This window comes from Choloepus didactylus, chromosome 14 (assembly GCF_015220235.1).
Source record: "Choloepus didactylus isolate mChoDid1 chromosome 14, mChoDid1.pri, whole genome shotgun sequence".
NCBI lineage: Eukaryota > Metazoa > Chordata > Mammalia > Pilosa > Megalonychidae > Choloepus > Choloepus didactylus.
This window is the reverse complement of record NC_051320.1, coordinates 53,406,697-53,421,929: the sequence shown is the minus strand read 5'-3', so window position 1 is coordinate 53,421,929 and position 15,233 is coordinate 53,406,697. Positions and strand designations below refer to the sequence as shown.

The following is a 15,233-nucleotide window of genomic DNA, read 5'->3' as shown; positions in this document are numbered from 1 at the left end:
TTGTTACTGGGACTCTGACCTGAATTTAGATATAAGCTATAAACATGAAAAAAAAAGGATAAACATAAAATTGAAACAAACAAATCAACCTAAGAAATCATTCTGCGGTTTCTACTCTGTTAAAACTTTCATCAAAAGGGAATTCAGAAATCTTGTGGCTCACCCTCCCTTTATCCAGTGTATGGACAGATTAGTAGAAAAATGGGGACAAAAATCAAATGAAAAATAATGTGGGATGTCGGGGCATGGAATGTGTTAGGTGTTCTTTTTTACTTTTACTTTTATTTATTTATTTATTTTTGGACTAAGGAAAATGTTCAAAAACTGATTGTGGTGATGAATGTATGTATGATGGTACTGTGAAGAATTGATTGTACACTGTGAATGACTGTAGGGTATGTGAACATATCTCAATAAAACTGTATTTTACAAAAAGGGAATTCAGAGACGCTCTAGGCAGCAGTAACCAGTGAAATACATCATGCCAGTGGTTGCCATGAATACCTCCAACGTGATTTGCCACACAATAGAAGTGGAATGCAGCCTGGGCAATGTTTTGAACACAGAAAACCCAAAGCCCAGTAAAGCAAATGCTCAGAAAACACAAGGCACTCTATTCTGAGAATGAAGAGGAGGTCATATAATCATTGCAAGGACTACTAACGAACCCTGGCTTCACCATCCACGTTCCCTGTCAAGTAGAACTCAGTAAGATCAAAAGCAGACTGCACTTGAGAATCCAGACCAAATCGAGACCAAAGCTGTAGTATTTGTCTTCTGATTTCATGATTTTCTTTCATGAGCCAGCAACCCACTGGTGCATCTGGAAGCAGCCTTGCAGGGCTTACCCCCTAGAAAGTGGCATTCTGCATCCAGCCCCTGGGGTGGGATACGTGCCCGGGTTCCATCCTCTTTATCCCTGACATACATTCTCTGGCAAAATGGAAAGCAGGCAGCAATGCTGGACATGAGGGTTAATGCATTTTGGCAAAACAGGCTTCTCTTTTTCAGCTCAGAAGACAAGGGGTTTCCAATTCAGAGCCTGAACTTGGGGTAAAGGAGGAGGGTGGTAAATGCTGACAACTGGAGAAAGCTCTGAGTGTGGGGGTGGGGAGACAGAGGGAGAGGGAGAAGGGTGGGGTATGGAGATTTGGAACCAAGCAGAGTATGTGTTTCCCATAAATGTTTGGTATCTCACCCTGAAAGCAGCCCCATCAGAATCCCAACAGTGCAATCGCCAGTGGTGACCCAGAAATCAGACATTTCTAATTCTATACATGCATGTTTACTATCATCTTAAAATGTTGTTTTTAAAGACTCTTCCAGCTGACCTACTAGACATTTCCCAGTCCTTCTCACATTTCCAGAAGTCTTAGGAGACTGAAGATGTGGAAGACCCAGGATCATGGGGTCACTGTGGAGGTCAACATCAGTAAAGATTCTGACCTCTCCAACTGGGCTCTTTGGGTCCCTTGTGCAATGTCAGCTGCTGAGGCTGCAGGCTGCTGGGCAGCTCTCTCAGTGGCTTTCACAGGGGACCAGTCTATTGATTGGTCAATAAGATGTGAATGGAAAATACAGTTTCAGAGAAATGACTTGATAGAATGACAGGTTAATACTGTGGTGAGTGTCATGATTTAATATGTACCTACTATTTAATATATTACTGCATTTATTCCTCCCCAAAATGTTCCGAGATCAGCATTAACATCCCCATTTTATGGGTGAGGAAACCAAACCCCAAGAGAGGCTAACCTCCCCACACCCCATCCCAGGCTTAGTAGAGCCCATAGTCAGAAGCGGGCTGCTTTAGCCATATCCTGTGGGCTCTCAGGACATTCCTGTCTTTCAGAGGAGAGGAAGGAAAAAAATTCAGCTGAAGAAAACATTTTCACTGGCTCAGAACAATAAACCCCTGACATTTTCCATTCCTCTGATGTCCCCACCCCCCTCCTGTGCCTGCTGAACCCCCACTTCCACAAGCCCGCCTGACCTTTTTCCCATGCTGCCATACATGGGAAAGCATCATTAACACAGATTTGGCTGGACAAATCCAATAAAAATTCTCATAACGCTCTTGCCCAGATAAGTTCAAGAAGGATCTTTTCAGATGAAAAATCTTGCCCTGCATATTGGAGGAAATCACAAGCCTAAGATTAAACCGAAGGCTTCAGAAGAGAGGAGGTCTGATTTCATTTTGAAAACTCATGTATGACCATGTCTTCAACTCCAGATGCACCCATTTACAATGAGCCACCCCACTCCCACCCCGGCCACACACACCTGGTGCCCACACTCTGGTCACACCCGCTCCCGAGCCCCCCTCCTGCCTGCTGCTGCAGGGGGCTCCGTCACTCACCCAGGAGGGCCGTCTGGGGGTGAGTCCGAGTGTGTCTCCCTCGAGAGAAGGGCCTCGTGAGTGGCCGCTCCCTGGCCCCTGATGGAAGGAGGATTTGTCCAAAGATCAGCAGAAAGCAGCTCACCAGCATCTTTTCCATTTTCAGGGAGAGGATGAGGGGTAAAGCTGTGACACACAACACAAGAAGGGGGCCGGGTGAGATTTCCTGTCTCGCTGAACTCCAGGCGCTGCCTTTCCACGTTTCAAACCTGCCACTTGTACTTAAAATGCCATTTGTGTCATGGACTAAAGTTAACAGTAATATTTTAATATTCTTTCATCAGCAGTAACAAATTTACTGTACCAATGTGATGGGTCAACAATAGGGGGGTACAAAGGGAGGAGAGGATTTGGGTTTTATTATTTTATTCTTATTTCTGCTCTGGAGTAACGAAAATGTTCTAAAATCGACCATGGGGATGTATGCACAACTATGTGATGATACTGTGAGCCAGTGATTGTTTACGTTGGATGGTTTGTATGGTGTGTGAATATATCACAATAAAATGGCGGAAAAAAATGTCATGTGTGTGTTTGACCAGTAAGAACTTAAGTAACCCCTGTTGGTGGGTTCTTCTAGGATACTCTGAGCCCACATTCATAGTTGGAATTCTTTATCACTTTAGTCACTGTAAGAAGGAATGGGAAACTTGAAAAAAAAATTCTATCCTGAAGTCAATTAGTTCAAATAAGTAGTTCACCATCACATTCTATATCTTAGACTTGAAAAAGAAAAAACTAAAACTGAAGATTCTAAGTGCAGTACTCCTACAGTCTAATAATAGTGGATGGCACAAATTAATATACAAAACTTTCCCACAGAATTCATGTATAGCTAACACAAGGTTGCATCACGTGGCCAGCCCCCCAGGCTCTCTACCTCTCCACTTCCCACACAGCGCTATTAAGAGAGAGTATTGGGCAGTGTTTAGGAGCGTGGGCCCTGGCCCTTGACTACCTGGATTCAAATCCTGGCTCTGACCCTTGATAGCTTTTGTTACCCTGGGCAATCCTCCAGTTATAGGATTAATATTAGAATGGAGGGTAGTTAAAGGTACTTGGCAACATGGTGAATGACATCCAGACCGTCAGGCCTGGCAAAGCCTCATGGATAAGGCAATATCCTCGGGTTTGGGTTTAAGTTTATACTTCTATTATCTATGACTATAATGAGTGTCATAGCAACTTATTAATTTACATAAGTTGGGTGAGGAGGAGGAAATATTTAAGGAGGAACAATGTTTTTATAAATTCATTTTTATTGAGATATATTCACATACCATGCAGTCACACAAAGCGTACATTCCATTGTTCATAGTACCATTATATAGTTGTGCATTCATCACCAAAATTAAATTTTTGAACATTTTTATTACCACACACACAAAAGTAATAGGAATAAAAATTAAAGTGAAAAAGAAAATTAAAGTAAAAAAAGAACACTGGGTGCCCTTTTTTTTTCTTTTGCCCCCATTTTTCTACTCATCCATCCATACCCTGGACAAAGGGAGTGTGGTCCATATGGCTTTCCCAATCACATTGTCACCCCTCATAAGCTACATTTTTATACAATCGTCTTCAAGATTCATGGGTTCTGGGTGGTAGTTTGATAGTTTCAGGTATTTACTGCTAGCTATTCCAATTCATTAGAACCTAAAAAGGGTTGTCTATATTGTGCGTAAGAGTGTCCACCAGAGTGACCTCTTGGCTCCTTTTGGAATCTCTCAGCCACTGAAACTTCTTTCATTTCCTTTCACAGTCCCTTTTAGGAGGAACAACATTCAAGCAACATCTCTGGCATGTAAAATCTTTAGTAAGCCCTTATCTTGTGCTTGGCAGTTTCACCTAACTTACTTCATTTAATCCTTATAATTATTATTTCTACTTTTTTTAGAGATGATGAAACTGAATTCAGAGAAGTTCAGTGACTTGACCAAGATCACACAGCTAAAGCAGCAATTCAAACCCAGGATAAGCAGGTCAGTTTGTCAATTCATTGATTAGCAGAAAACTCAATTAGCTGAAAGTCAACTCACCAGAAGTCAAGTCATGAGAGGCCATAGCTGTTTCACTGTCAGAGGCAGGGATGGGGCAGGGACAGGCAGGGGCCGAGGCAGGGACCATTTCCCACAACTTCAACAACAACAAAAACCACTCAATAATATTTGTTCAGCAAATGGCTTTGGGAATTGACCTGGAGATAAACCTAAGCCTGTCAACCTTCAAAGTCCACAATTTTTCACATTTGCCATATTGAGCTAGCTCACTGTTCACTATGGATTAAAATAATGTTAATAACAGTAAATGTTTATTCAGTACTCATGATGTGAAAAGCACTTGGCCAAGGTGCATTAGTTGCACTGGGTTGAATTGCGTACCCCCAAAATTCATGTCCACCTGGAACCTCAGAATGTGCTCTTGTTTGAAAATTGAGTCTTTGCAGATGTAATTGGTTAAAGTGAGGTCATACTGAATTAGGGTGGGCCCTGCCTCCAAGATGACTGGTGTCCTTACAAGAAGAGAGAGATTTGGACCCAGAGACAGAGAAGGAAGACGGCCAAGTGAGATGGAGGCAGAGACTGGAGTTGTCTGCCACAAGCCAAGGAACACCCGGGCTACCAGAAGGTGGACAAGGCAAGAACGGATGTTTCCCTAGAGGTTTCAGGGGGACCATGGCCATGGCAATGATTTCAAACTTTGGGTCTCCAGAACTGTGAGGGAATAAATTTCTGTTTTTTTAGGTCACTAATTCACCAATTTGTGGTAATTTGTTATGGCAGCCACAGGAAACCCACACAGATGTACTGCTATTTAATTTTTACAGTAACTCAGAGAAGTTAAGTAACTTGCCCAAGGTTGCACAGCTCATAAGGGATGAACTCCAGAGCACATGTATGCATTCTACCTGCCCCTTTTCAAACAATGTAAACTCTTTACTATTTGGACTGATCCCTTTTCATAGCTTTAACTCTGAGATGTCTTCAGAGAAAAGGGAAAAAACGTAGCAGATTTTGCCTGTTCATCTTGTCTTAAATCTACTTTTTACTCTTAGTCTATTGTGTTAGTTATTCCCCTTCCTCCAAAATGAATAAAGTCCATGTTTATTTGTTACAAAACGTATATCACATGCTGTCAAGGCCCACTTCCATCCTGACACATCTGTGCATAAATCTAAACATTTAAAATATGATGTAGTGGATAATCATCATTTCCACAAAGCAAACACCATTACATGTGGTTTGGGTTTACTGCAGATTTCAAGAAGTGTCTGCATTTTCAAGTCATCAATGCTAACAAAGTCACTGAGAATAAGTGAAGAAAGGAGGGAGTTAAAAATAAACAGGACAAAAATATATATGCAGGGCCTCCCTGAGGAGCCTGGGGAAAATGCAGAGGTGTTGGGCTTCCTCACCTGGATTGCTGCTGATGTTCTCACAAACATTGAGGACTGGCGGTTTAATGTGCTGAACCCTCTATCACAGGACTTGCCCTTATGAAGCTCACCGCAGAGGAGAGGCTAAACCTGCTTATACTTGTGCCTAAGAGTCTCCCCCTGAGTGCCTCTTTGTTGCTCAGATGTGGTCCTCTCTCTCCAACTAAGCCACCTTGGCAGGTGAACTCACTGCCCTCCCCCCTACATGGGACCTGACTCCCAGGGGTGTAAATCTCGCTGGCAATGTAGGGTATGACTCCCGGGATGAATCTGGACCTGGCATTGTAGGATTGAGAACATCTTCTTGACCAAAAGGGGGATGCGAAATGAAACAGAATGAAGTTTCAGTGGCTGAGAAATTCCAAATGGAGTAGAGAGGTCACTCTGGTGGGTATTCTTATGCACTACATAGATAACCGTTTTTAGGTTTTAATGCATTGTTATAGCTAGAAGTGAATACCTGAAACTATCAAACTGCAACCCAGTAGCCTTGACTCTTTTTTTTTTTTCCTTAAGAAGCATAGTTTATTTCTATTTAAAAAGTCTCAAGAGACATTAAAAAGGCCCAGAGGCCCAGAGATATCTGGGTTTAATTTGAGATTAGCATGAGATGCTGGCTGTAGGTGCTGCCATTGCTGAAGCCTCCACCCAATGCTGGTTAATGATGCCTTGAGAATTCTTCTAGCTGAAGACACGTGAATTCTTGTGCCTTCTGGTATATTTCACAAAAGGTTATCCTCACAGCACTGATGACCAGAACAATGCCAGAAGCAATCAATGTCATTACAATGTGGAAGGTTATACCATTTGGATAAAAAGCCCCCATGGCAATTCCAATAATGAAAACTATTATTCCAATACAGAAACAACAGAGCTGTTGGCAGATTCTACGGGAAAACTCGTATTGCATTATTCTCTGCAACCAGTTCCTCCGATTATGAGCTTGAGTAATTGAATTCATGATGACTCTTATCTGGTATTAAATGCAGCTCTTTCACAACAGAAACAGCCAAATGCTCTTCAAGACAAAATAGCCTTGACTCTTGAAGATGACTGTATAGCAATGTAGCTTACAAGGGGTGACAGTGTGATTGTGAAAACCTTATGGATCACACTCCTGTTATTCAGTGTATGGATGGATGAGTAGAAAAATGGGGACAAAAAAATGTAAAGAAAAATAGGGTGGGGGGTTGTTTTGGGTTTTCTTCTTTACTTTTATTTTTCATTCTTATTTTCACTTTGGTTCAAGGAAAATGTTCCAAAACTAGACTGGGGTGATGAATGCACAAGTATACGATGGTACTGTGAAAAACTGATTGTACACTTTGGATGATTGTATGGAATGTGAATATATCTTAATAAAATTGAATTAAAAAAATAGACAAGATAAAACACTTCTGGCTGTGTGACCCCGGGCAGGTTACTGACCCTCTCTGTCTCAGTTTCCTCATCTATAAAATGGGCATAATAATAGACTGGTTGTGGTACAGATTAAATCAGTTCATATACATAAAGCACTTAGAACAGGGCCCGGCTCATAGTAAGTGGTCAATAAAGTCAGCTACTTATCATTATTATTCTGCAATCAAACCAATTAATATAAAGTATACATTTTTAATTTTGTTATACTAAGCATTTAATGTACATTAAATGAACTTTTACACTTGCTTATGAATATTACCATAATAAAACAAGCAATGACATACATATCCACAATTTTTACATATATGTTATTATCCAAAAATCTTCAACTCTCCTTTCCCAAAATACAATACCAAGACAAAGCCACAGAGTGGTAGAAAATATTTGTAAAACATGTATCTGATAAAGGATTTATATCCAGAATATATAAACAACTCTTACAACTCAACAATAAGAACAACTTACAACTCAACAACGCACTTAAAAATGTGGAAAAAACTTGAACAGACACTTAACCAAAGAAGATAATCAAATAGCAAAGAAGCCCATGAAAAGAGGTTTAACATCCTTAGTCATTAAAAAACGCAAATTAAAACCACAGTGAGATACCGTGATAAACCCATTAGAATAGCTAAAATTAAAAAGAATAATACTATCGAGTATCAGTGAGGATGTGGAGAAAATGGAACTTCATACCCTACTGGTAAGAATGTAAAATAGTGCAACCACTTTGGAACGCAGTTTGGCTGTTTTTTATAAAGTTAAACATACATTTCCCTGATGCCATAACAGAGTGACCAACTGTCCCAGTTTTAACACTGAAAGTCCTGCATCCTGGGAAATCCCTCAATCCCAGGCAAATCAGGCCACTTAGTCCCTACCAGAAACCCCACTCTTAGGTATTTAACAAAAAAAATATGAAAACATGTTCTTACAAAGACTCGTACTAAGATGTTCACAGTAGTTTTATTCATAAAAGCCAAAAACTGGAAACAGCTCAAATGTCTATCAACTGCTGAATGGTAAGCAGATTATGGTATATCCATGCAATGGAATGCTACATAGCAATTAAAGGAACAATCTAGTAGATGAATCTCAAAATAATTATGCTGAGTTAAACAAGCCAGACACAAAATGATGACAAACTGAACAGGGCCAAATATATGGAGAAAGCAGGACTGGGGGTAGGAAAAGGAGATTGGCCACAAAGGGGCACAAGGGGAATCTGGGGAGCGATGGAAACGTTTTATCTTACAATTACGGTGGAGGTTACTTGACTATACATTTGTCAAAACTCATCAAATTATACACTTAAAATTGATGAATCCTATTGTACATAAATCATACTTCAAAAAAGCTATTTTTTTAAAAAAAGTAAAGGAATGGGGAAAAATACACCACATACATACCAACCAAAATAAAACCAGTATGGCAATATTAATATCAGACAAGACAGATTGTTCTTAAAATGCAATGGCAGTGAAAAATAAGGCAGTGCATGTAGCTCAGCTCAGTGATTATTTCTCGGTTCCAGCTGCTGGCATTTGAAGAACTGGAGCCATTTCAAACTGGAAATTGGAATGCTATTTGAGAACAGTCCTCTTCATATATGGGCATATGAGAACAATTGTGGTGCTGAGAAATAAAGGCTATTAAGAAACATGATAGCTTTGACCTTCATTTTAGCAATTTTTTCCCTCTCCATGAAGCAATGAGTCTTTTCATTTAGCTTTACAAGGGGGTAGAGGAAGGGAGAGAGAAGGAGATTGTCCTGACCCTCTCAGCTACAGGTTCTTCTAAGCATCACTGCTCCAAGTAAGTTGACAGGTGAGTAGAATCCTCCCAGAGCCAGCACGATCTGCTGTGGGCCTCAGGAGGAGAACCCTGGCTCTGTCACTGAAATGCTGTGTGACCTTACTTGGGTGACTTCACTCCCCGGCTTTAATTAGTAAGCCATAAATGGAGAGGTGAGGAATGGAAGCAGTGTTTCTCAACCTAAAACAGACCACCCTCCAGTAAAGCTCTGCTGTTCCAAAGAGGGAGGTGAGCAAAACAGCCTCTGAGTTGATAAACCCCAACTATGGTCAAGAAGAAAGGGGTAGGCAGCCGAATTTTGTATTAAGTACACTATGGACCAGGCAGTGAACTGGGCAGTTTGCATGTTATTATCTCATTTGATTCTCACAACCACTCTGTGAGGTGGATGAGCTCCCAATTCTATGGCTCAAAAACTAAGATCTGGAGATGGAAAGACACTTCTTCAAGGCCTCAGAGCTTGAGTGGCAAAGCCAGGATTCTACCTCTGTTCTTTCCTTGCATTACAGCTGCCTCTCAGGCAGTCAGCGTACTTGTTAAAAGAGGGATTTTGGATCACCTCCCCCGTGTGTAAGTTCTTAGTCATCAAGCTCAGTGGTTCTGTCCCTCTAAGACCTCTCTGCCAGGCTAGAGTCACTACTCTATACATTCACGGAGAAGCTCACAATACTGGAGTGGTGTAAGTCACAGAGCTGGCACTTTCCCGTGTCCCACTTAAGACTGGAATCCCTTTCTCCTGTGTAGCTGGCAAATGGGACCTGAACCTCTGCTGGGCCTCAAGGCCATGGTTATCAGCTGGTTCTAAATGTTAGAACACTGTCCTCCTAGATGTTGACTCAACATCACCTATCTGTATCTTCCACCCAGAGGTGAAGGTCTGCTTGCCAGCTCAGCCTGTCCAAACATGAACTCATCTTCTTCCACTCAAGTCCTTTCGTGGTAAAGGTAACCAGCTACTCAGTCACTCAGAACAGAAACAGAGGTGGCTTCCCTGTCTGCCTCTGTATCACCCATCATGTTCAACGAGTACGCAAACTCTGGCTTTCCCACCCCTGCACATCTCCCTCCACTCAGCTCCCCTGCCTGTGCCCACCACTGCAGCCAACGCTCCATTCTCACCACTTCTCACCCAGACCCTTGAAGGAGCCTCAGAACTGCCCTCCTTGCCTTGGGTCCTTCACCTTCTGGTCCTGTCCCTCCTCTGTTCAGAGCTTGTCCGTGGCCTCACTGTGTAACGTTACCAGTCAAGGCCTTACTCAATGCCCACAGGCTACCACTTCAACCATGACGGTTGCCACCTCCTCCACACATTCCCCACTGTTCCCTGGAGAAATCAGATTCTTGTCATAGCTGAGTGTCTTTGTCCATGCTGGCCCTTGGCCTAGAATGTCTATATTCTACATTAATCAAAAATACATTCATCCCCCAAGGCTCAACTCACATGTCACCCTCTCTGTAAAATGTTCTCCAACTTTCCCGGCAAGGAGTGACTTTTCCACACTCCCCTGACAATGAGTTTGTTGTCTGCTCTAACTTTTCTTTTTTTGCAACCACATCAGCCCCCTACCTAGGCTGCAAGCTGCTCTTTGGGACTACACCTTGTCAACTCTGTATCCATGACGCCAGATATCAAATTTTGTAAGTAAGATTTTAGAAAATAGATAAATACTGGATAAACACATTTATTGATCAATACAAGATCAACAAACGTTGACTCAAACTGGCTCTAGTTCTGTACCCTCCAACTGCCAAGGCCAAGCCCACTTCCTCCTCCACCTGCCATATTTGCCTGAATGTAGGCAACCACTAATAGAAGGTTGAATCCCATTTTTTTTTTTCTGATGGGAGGATCCCCCCCAAATTTCTTGGCCAACTTGAATATAAAATTTTTAAAATACAGATGAAATATCAAATATCTACTTATAAAAATATCTATTTATTTATCAAATATCAAATATCTACTTATTTAAAACTGCATATTATAAAATAATACATTAATTTAGAAATACTGTTTTTTTCTACTCTCTCATTTCATAAAGCAATGTGTTAAAAAGCTTTATCTACCTCTCTAACATCAGTATTTTGTCAACACTAACAATGATTTTGAGTCCTCCAACACCTGCACTTCTGCCTAGGTTTTTGAAGTACAGCAACTTTGGAACCCATGCATGCTGCTGTCACTGGGAATTTTATCACAGGCCCCCAGTTCCCATTTATATAACATGAGTTCAGTTGGATTTTGTATATGCCTTGGAGGCATAAATTCGTAATCTCTATAACTTAACCATTCATTGTGCTGTTCTTTAAAAGGATCTTTAAAGGGATCATTTACAATAGATGAACTTGAAAACATTATGTTGAGTGAAAAAAGGACAGACATTGTATGATCTCACTGACATGAAATCAAATTAGCGAACTCACAGAAGCAGAATCTAGAATATGGACTACCAGGGACTGCGTTTGGGGGGTAGCGAATGGGTTGTTAATGCTTAAATTGTACAGAATTTCTATTTGGGTTAATTGTAAAGTTTTGGTAATGGATGGTGGTGATGGTAGCACAACACTGTGAACATAATTAACAGCACTGAATTATACATGTGAAGGTGGTTAAAAGGGGAAATTTTAGGTCATATCTATGTTACTAGAATAAAAATTAAAAGAAAAAACACAGGAAACACAGGACTGTACAACATAATGAACCCTATTATAAACGATGGACTATAGTTCATAGTACAATAATACAAATATTCTTTCATGATTTATAACAAATGTACCACACTAATGCAAGGTGTTAATAATAGGGTGGATAAGTATATGGAACTTTGAATAGGAAGTGGATCTGGTAGGTATATACAGGTTAAGGTGAAATCTTCATACATCCCAAAGTAATTTGGGCAGAGAATAAAAAAGTATTTGCAGGGTCCCCTGAGGAACTGGGGAAAAATGCAGAAATGTTGGCCTTCCCTACCTGGGCTATTACTGATACTCTCACAAACATTGAGGACTGCCAATTTAGTAGGCCAAGCCCTCGATCTTGGGGCTTGCCCTTATGAAGCTTGTTACTGCAAAGGAGAGGCTAAACCTACTTAAAATTTGCCTAAGAGTCTCCCCCTGAGTGCCTCTTTGTTGCTCAGATGTGGCCTCTCTCTCTCTAAGCCCACTTAGCAGGTGAACTCACTGCCCTTCCCCCTATGCGGGGCATCACTCTCAGGGGTTTAAAACCCCCTCGCAATGCAGGACATGACTCCTGGGGATGGGCCTGGCCCTGGCATTGTGGGATTGAGAAAATCTTCTTGACCAAAAAGGGGAAGAGAAATGAAATAAAATAAAGTTTCAGCGACTGAGAGATTTCAAATGGAGTCGAGAGGTCACTCTGGAAGGTATTCTTATGCACTATATAGACAACACTTTTTAGTTTTTAGTGTGTTGGAATAGCTAGAAGGAAATACCTGAGGCTGTTGAACTGCAACCCAATAGCGTTGATTCTTGAAGATGAGTGTTTAACTATGTAGCTTGCACAGTGTGACAGAGGATTGTGAAAACCTATGGCTCACACTCCCTTTATCCAGTGTATGGATGGATGAGTAGAAAAATGGGGGCAAAAATTAAATGAAAAATAGGGTGGGATGGGGGGGAGGGAATGTTTTCGGTGTTCTTTACTTTTATTTTTATTTTTGAAGTAAGGAAAATGTTCAAAAATGGACTATGGTGATGAATGCACAACTATATGATGGTACTGTGAACAAATGATTGTACACTGTGGATGATTGTAGGATATGTGAATATATCTCAATAAAACTGTATTTAAAAATAATAGGGTGGGGAGGCGGGGCAAGATGGCAGACTGGTGAGCTGTATGTTTTAGTTACTCCTCCAGGAAAGTAGGTAAAAAGCCAGGAACTGCGTGGACTGGACACCACAGAGCAATCTGTCTTTGGGCATACTTCATACAACACTCATGAAAACGTGGAACTGCTGAGATCAGCGAAATCTGTAAGTTTTTGCGGCCAGGGGACCCGCGCCCCTCCCTGCCAGGCTCAGTCCCGGGGGAGGAGGGGCTGTCAGCTCCAGGAAGGAGAAGGGAGAATTGCAGTGGCTGCTCTTATCGGAAACTCATTCTACTGATTCAAACTCCAACCATAGATAGACTGAGGCCAGACACCAGAGACTCTGAGAGCAGCCAGCCCAGCAGAGAGGAGACAGGCATAGAAAAAAAACAACACGAAAAACTCCAAAATAAAAGCAGAGGATTTTTGGAGTTCTGGTGAACACAGAAAGGGGAAGGGCGGAGATCAGGCCTTGAGGCGCATATGCAAATCCCAAAGCAAGGCTGATCTCTCTGCCCTGGGCACCTTTCCTTAATGGCCCTGGTTGCTTTGTCTATTAGCATTTCAATAACCCATTAGATCTCTGAGGAGGGCCGTTTTTTTTTTTTTTTTTTTTTTTTTTTAATCCTTTTTGCTTTTTCTAAAACAATTACTCTAAGAAGCTCAATACAGAAAGCTTCAAAGAATTGAAATTTGGGCACATCAAGTCAAGAGCAGAACTAAGAGAGCTCTGAGACAAAAGGCAATAATCCAGTGGCTGAGAAAATTCACTAAACAACACAACTTCCCAAGAAAAGGGGGGTGTCCGCTCACAGCCACCATCCTGGTGGACAGGAAACACTCCTGCCCATCGCCAGCCCCATAGCCCAGAGCTGCCCCAGACAACCCAGTGTGACGGAAGTGCTTCAAATAACAGGCACACACCACAAAACTGGGCGTGGACATTAGCCTTCCCTGCAACCTCAGCTGAATGTCCCAGAGCTGGGAAGGGGGAGCAGTGTGAATTAACAGAGCCCCATTCAGCCATCATTTGAGCAGACTGGGAGCCTCCCAACACAGCCCAGCAGCCCAGAACTGCCCTGGGGGGACGGCACTCACCTGTGACATAGCACAGTCATCCCTCAACAGAGGACCCGGGGTGCACAGCCTGGAAGAGGGGCCCACTTGCAAGTCTCAGGAGCCATACGCCAATACCAAAGACTTGTGGGTCAGTGGCAGAGACAAACTGTGGCAGGACTGAACTGAAGGATTAGACTATTGCAGTAGCTTTAAAACTCTAGGATCATCAGGGAGATTTGATTGTTAGGGCCACCCCCCCTCCCCGACTGCCCAGAAACACGCCCCACATACAGGGCAGGCAACACCAACTACACACGCAAGCTTGGGACACCAATTGGGCCCCACAAGACTCACTCCCCCACTCACCAAAAAGGCTAAGCAGGGGGATCTGGCTTGTGGAGAACAGGTGGCTCGTGGACGCCACCTGCTGGTTAGTTAGAGAAAGTGTACTCCACGAAGCTGTAGATCTGATAAATTAGAGATAAGGACTTCAACTGGTCTACAAACCCTAAAAGAACCCTATCAAGGTCAGCAAATGCCACGAGGCCAAAAACAACAGAAAATTATAAAGCATATGAAAAAACCAGACGATATGGATAACCCAAGCCCAAGCACCCAAATCAAAAGACCAGAAGAGACACACCTAGAGCAGCTACTCAAAGAACTAAAGATGAACAATGAGACCCTAGTACGGGATATGAAGGAAATCAAGAAGACCCTAGAAGAGCATAAAGAAGACATTGCAAGACTAAATAAAAAAATGGATGATCTTATGGAAATTAAAGAAACTGTTGACCAAATTAAAAAGATTCTGGACACTCATAGTACAAGACTAGAGGAAGTTGAACAACGAATCAGTAACCTGGAAGATGACAGAATGGAAAATGAAAGCATAAAAGAAAGAATGGGGAAAAAAATTGAAAAACTCGAAATGGACCTCAGGGATATGATAGATAATATGAAACGTCCGAATATAAGACTCATTGGTGTCCCAGAAGGGGAAGAAAAGGGTAAAGGTCTAGGAAGAGTATTCAAAGAAATTGTTGGGGAAAACTTCCCAAATCTTCTAAACAACATAAATACACAAATCATAAATGCTCAGCGAACTCCAAATAGAATAAATCCAAAAAAACCCACTCCGAGACATATACTGATCACACTGTCAAACATAGAAGAGAAGGAGCAAGTTCTGAAAGCAGCAAGAGAAAAGCAATTCACCACATACAAAGGAAACAGCATAAGACTAAGTAGTGACTACTCAGCAGCCACCATGGAGGCG

General features: G+C 41.9%; 1 protein-coding gene across 4 annotated transcripts in view; it reads right to left on the bottom strand.

The window, feature by feature from the left end:
* MATN2 (matrilin 2) overlaps positions 1–15,233 on the bottom strand; it is a 163,070-nt gene that overhangs the window by 138,844 nt on the left and 8,993 nt on the right. For all 4 annotated transcript variants that reach the window (XM_037802886.1, XM_037802888.1, XM_037802889.1 and 1 more), the window contains exon 2: positions 2,360–2,524. In XM_037802886.1, the coding sequence (XP_037658814.1) occupies positions 2,360–2,498 (139 nt within the window). In that variant the 5' untranslated portion in view covers positions 2,499–2,524. The remainder of the gene's footprint in view (positions 1–2,359; positions 2,525–15,233) is intronic.